The sequence below is a fragment of the Sesamum indicum genome, linkage group LG1 (genome assembly GCF_000512975.1).
Source record: "Sesamum indicum cultivar Zhongzhi No. 13 linkage group LG1, S_indicum_v1.0, whole genome shotgun sequence".
In the NCBI taxonomy this organism is placed as follows: domain Eukaryota; kingdom Viridiplantae; phylum Streptophyta; class Magnoliopsida; order Lamiales; family Pedaliaceae; genus Sesamum; species Sesamum indicum.
The window spans coordinates 2593822-2598049 of NC_026145.1; the positions used below are offsets into that span (position 1 = coordinate 2593822).

General features: G+C 35.7%; 1 protein-coding gene across 1 annotated transcript; it reads right to left on the reverse strand.

The window, feature by feature from the left end:
• On the reverse strand, positions 1179–3176 carry LOC105156287 (putative late blight resistance protein homolog R1B-14). Its single transcript, XM_011072386.2, has one exon. It carries the CDS (start codon positions 3027–3029, stop codon positions 1179–1181), a length of 1851 nt encoding a protein of 616 aa, XP_011070688.1. The 5' UTR covers positions 3030–3176.

A 4228-nucleotide genomic window follows, 5' to 3' on the forward strand; every position in this document is an offset into this window, starting at 1 on the left:
AAAAATTGGCTCCAAATCACTAAAATTGATAACTATCAGAATTAGTGGATTAAAATTGAATAAGGTCAGAGTTAATGAACTAAAAAATGTTGTTTTCCCTTACAGTTATAACTTAGATGTTTTACATTTTGAACTGACTAAAATTATCTTATGTACACTTATAGGGATAGCATAAGTAAGAGTCACTATTGATAATATATGATGATGTCTATGATTGCATGCATGGTGTTATATATACTGTTATAGATCAAATCGCATAGATCCATTTGACATTTACTCTTTTAAAATAAAATAATTGGTACAATGAAAATATTATTTTTTTTTACACCCATTCACTCGACACGCGCAGACGACATTAAAGACAAACAGGAGATCTCCCATAAGATTTATTGAGGTGCTGTGGGACAATATCATGTTTGAGTTCTAGCGGCTAGGAACTACCAACTTGATATCTTTCTCCATTTACATAAAGTTGAAGAATCTCATTTCCATAGCTATGTTGTTCCTCCACTATTTGCTTTGCCGAATCGATGACAGAATCATCACAAACATCCAAATAAATGGAATGGAGTGTAGGTATATCTCCAAGAATTGCAGGGATCTCCTCCAAATGCAGCATGTAACTTAGAAAGAGGATCTCAAGATTAGGAAAGTGGATATTTTCTGCCCTCCATCGCTCCAGGCCATAACCGTTACAAATTTTCAAGAATTTTAGCCGAGGAAAGTCACCTTCAACTTGATCCCACACGCGCCCCTTGAAGAAATTAAGTTCCAATACAAGCTTTTCAAGATTAGGCAATAAAGAACCAACACTCATCATCTTGTCCAAAGGAATATTCCACCCTTCCAGGCGCAGCTCCTTAAGTGAAGTCGGGAACGTGAGATTCTCCAATGAAAGAAACTCAGCTTTGATGGAAAGTGATTCGAGTTTTTGTAGACGGACAAGATTGTAGAGACAATAGTACGTCCATTCTATTTTGTTCTTTCCATCATAGTAAATACCTAGTTTCTTCAGATTTGGTATTCTTCTTAGGACCTCCTCGGTACACCTGAAATTTCTCATACCAGAAAGCGTATGTAGGTTTTCCAGAATAACGACATCTTGAGTAGCCGCTTCCTTAGGCAAAACAAACTGAGCTAAACCAAGAAAATGCCTAAGCTGTGGCATATCCCACAATTCATATGGAGAAAAGTTTAAAAGTCTCTTGATTCCAGAGTAAAGCTATTGTAGATGGAGACAAAAAATCGTAATCAGTCATATTCATCATCTCAAGATATCGCAAGCTAGTAGGGTGCAGAGTTTCTTGTTCAGCGGAACGCCCCAACTTTTTCACTAATCTTGCCCTCACCACTCTAGCTTTACTAAGACTCGGATACCTATTTTTGCAGGTGTTACAGACCAAAACACTTGCAACAGATGTCAGTTGTGAGACATCATGCACTTCATTTAGATCTATCCTTTGGAGTGAGGTCCCAATGCCACACATGAAGCACTTGTCTTCCACACCGCCAGCACCAACACATTGCACTTTTGGGGCATAAATGAAATGTTCTTTTTCGTATTCTCTCAAACATAAATCTCGCAGAAGATCATGGATTCCACATTTTTTTATTTTTCCATCAAACCCAAATTTAAGACTCAAAAATAGATTTCTACCAATAAGGTCTCTTAAGTATTTCTCTGCTACCTCTTCCAAGCTTTTACCTCTTATTGGTTTTAGAAATCCTTCAGCAATCCATAATCTGATTAGTTTGGAAACACGAATCTCAGAATCTTCAGGAAAAACACCCATATAGAGAAAGCATGGTTTAAGATGAACGGGCAAATTGTTATAGCTCAAAGACAATATCTTTAGACATCCCTCGTAATCTTTTGAATTACGAAAAGTGCTTACATTTTTTGCGACAGACTCCCAATATTCCCGTGTCTTGTTGGAGTTTGCAAGCAGCCCACCGAGGACAACAATTGTTAGCGGAAGTCCATTGCAACTCTTTGCAATGTTCTTACCAATTTCCTCCAAATCCGAATAAGGACAATCTTTTTGTGCAAAGGTTTCTTGACAAAACAAATTCCAACTTTTTTCCTCATTTAGAAAATCTAATGAATAAGGTTCTAGAGAGCCTAAAGAAATCGCCAGCCTTGACTCCCTAGTAGTCAGCATAACTCGACTTCCTTTTCCTTTATTTGGAAAGAACAACTTTAAATCATTCCAAGCCTCTACACTCCATACATCATCCATAACTATCAAATATCTTTCCCCGAATAAACTTTGGTACAATCGTTGTCCTAATTCGGCCGAAGTTTCATTACTCTCTTGCTTTTTTCCATTTTCAAGAAGGGATGAAAGAAGTTCCCGTACATTATATTCTTGAGATATTGTAAACCAAATTCGTTTAGGAAAGTAGTGAACTGTATATGGATGATCAAAAATATTTTGAGCTAAAGTAGTCTTACCAATGCCACCCATCCCTACAATGGGGAGGATATGGAGATCAGGTTCACCTCTGGTGAGCTTATCCACTATTTGTTCCAAGTGTTCATCGAATCCCACCATAGTAGTCTTCTTGCCACCCGAAGGAAGCACTTTTGGTGATTTGACAGGAACAGACACTATGCACTGCTCTTCTTGGGCGTCAGCTGCCCTTCCTTCTTTCACCATCTTCGTCAACTCCTTTGTGAGGGAATCTAACTTAACAGTTACTTTGTCTATATCTTGAGAGAAAGATGACAGGGCTTCCATACAATGACTTTCTTCTTGAGATCTGAAGCGAAGCTGATCCACTACATGGCGATCAACAACTTCTTCTGCTTCTGCAGCAGCATCAGCAATTTGCCTCCCCAGAACTCCAATTTCTTCACTTATTCTTTGGGAATGAGCTTCGAGAAAGTCAAGCAAGAACTTAACAGTCTCCTGTAGGCCCTGAATTTGATTTGTGTCGACATGAAGCTGACGGAGACGAGCAGGATGCTGGAGATTGTTAAGGACATGTAAGAGGGAACGCAAAGTTGCATAAGCTGCTACTGCCATCTCGAACAAGCCCCGCCCCTCCAATGATGCTTTTCAGCTTGAGGTTTTTTGTTGAATAGTTACGTGCAGGGAAAAAAGAGAAACAACACAATGTGAAATGGTTATTGTTTGTGCAAGAAAAACAACTTCTTGCTGCTCCTTAAATCGGAAACCGAATACGTGGGCTGGATCAAGAATTGCATTTTCAATTAATTGCTTTAGTACTTGATTAATTTGTAAGTCAAAAGATTATCTAGAGTTAATTAATTCAACAACAGCCATATTCTAATTAAAATACAGACTAAACTAATAAATAATATTATCATTCTGTCCATGTAGTTGAAGCCTCAACAACCCATGATCCCCTAAAGAAAAGGTTATAGTTTTTTCAACTTTTCTAATAAAAAGTTGACGACTTCCTTGTATGAATGTATCACGAGTTTTGATATAAAATATCTCAAAAAATTCTCTGGAGTTAATAAAAAGAAACAAGAAATATGTTAAGAACCAACATTGCACATGCTCAATAATTGCCAGCATATTTTTGTTCATTAACAAAAGAGTAACTTATCATATAATTTATTCGGGTAATATTAATGATATTATATTTTTATTGTTATTTGATAGATCATGTGAGAGAGTTGACATAATATGGATGGAGACAAGGAACCCGTTCTATTTGTGGATCAAAATCAAACTTAAATTTTAAATCAAAAGACAGACAATATTAATTTATACAGTGTGGTGCGTGGTACTCAAATCAACATAAAAAAATGTTTCAAAAATAATAGACAAATTATAAATCAATAATTGACGTACCAATAAAACTATATATTAATTGTACAAATAATAAAGATTTGAATCGATGATTTGAAATATAGGGTTGTAAAATAATTTTGTAATTTTTTGATATTTTACAATTTTAATCCTTTCCATGCCAAAAATCTTGCAAAGATTATCGAGTTAATCATGTGCCCCTCGCGATTTCGATACTTTTATCCTTTATATTTTTTAGGAAATGCGAAACACTCCTGTAACTTTTTTATATTCTAAAAATTTGATCATTCCAGTATCGAATTATTGTGAAAGTTTTTAGAATGAATCATGTCTAACATTATTTTTTTTTAAATTTTTATCTATGTCGGCAAAAGTGAACCAATCAAAACAAAAGTTCCAATTTGATTAAACCACATGAGGCGCACATGATTTATTCTAATATT

What these genes read in the sequence shown, in the direction of transcription:
- LOC105156287 (XM_011072386.2), bottom strand. Translation starts at nt 3,029, where the DNA reads ATGGCAGTAGCAGCTTATGCAACTTTGCGTTCCCTCTTACATGTCCTT.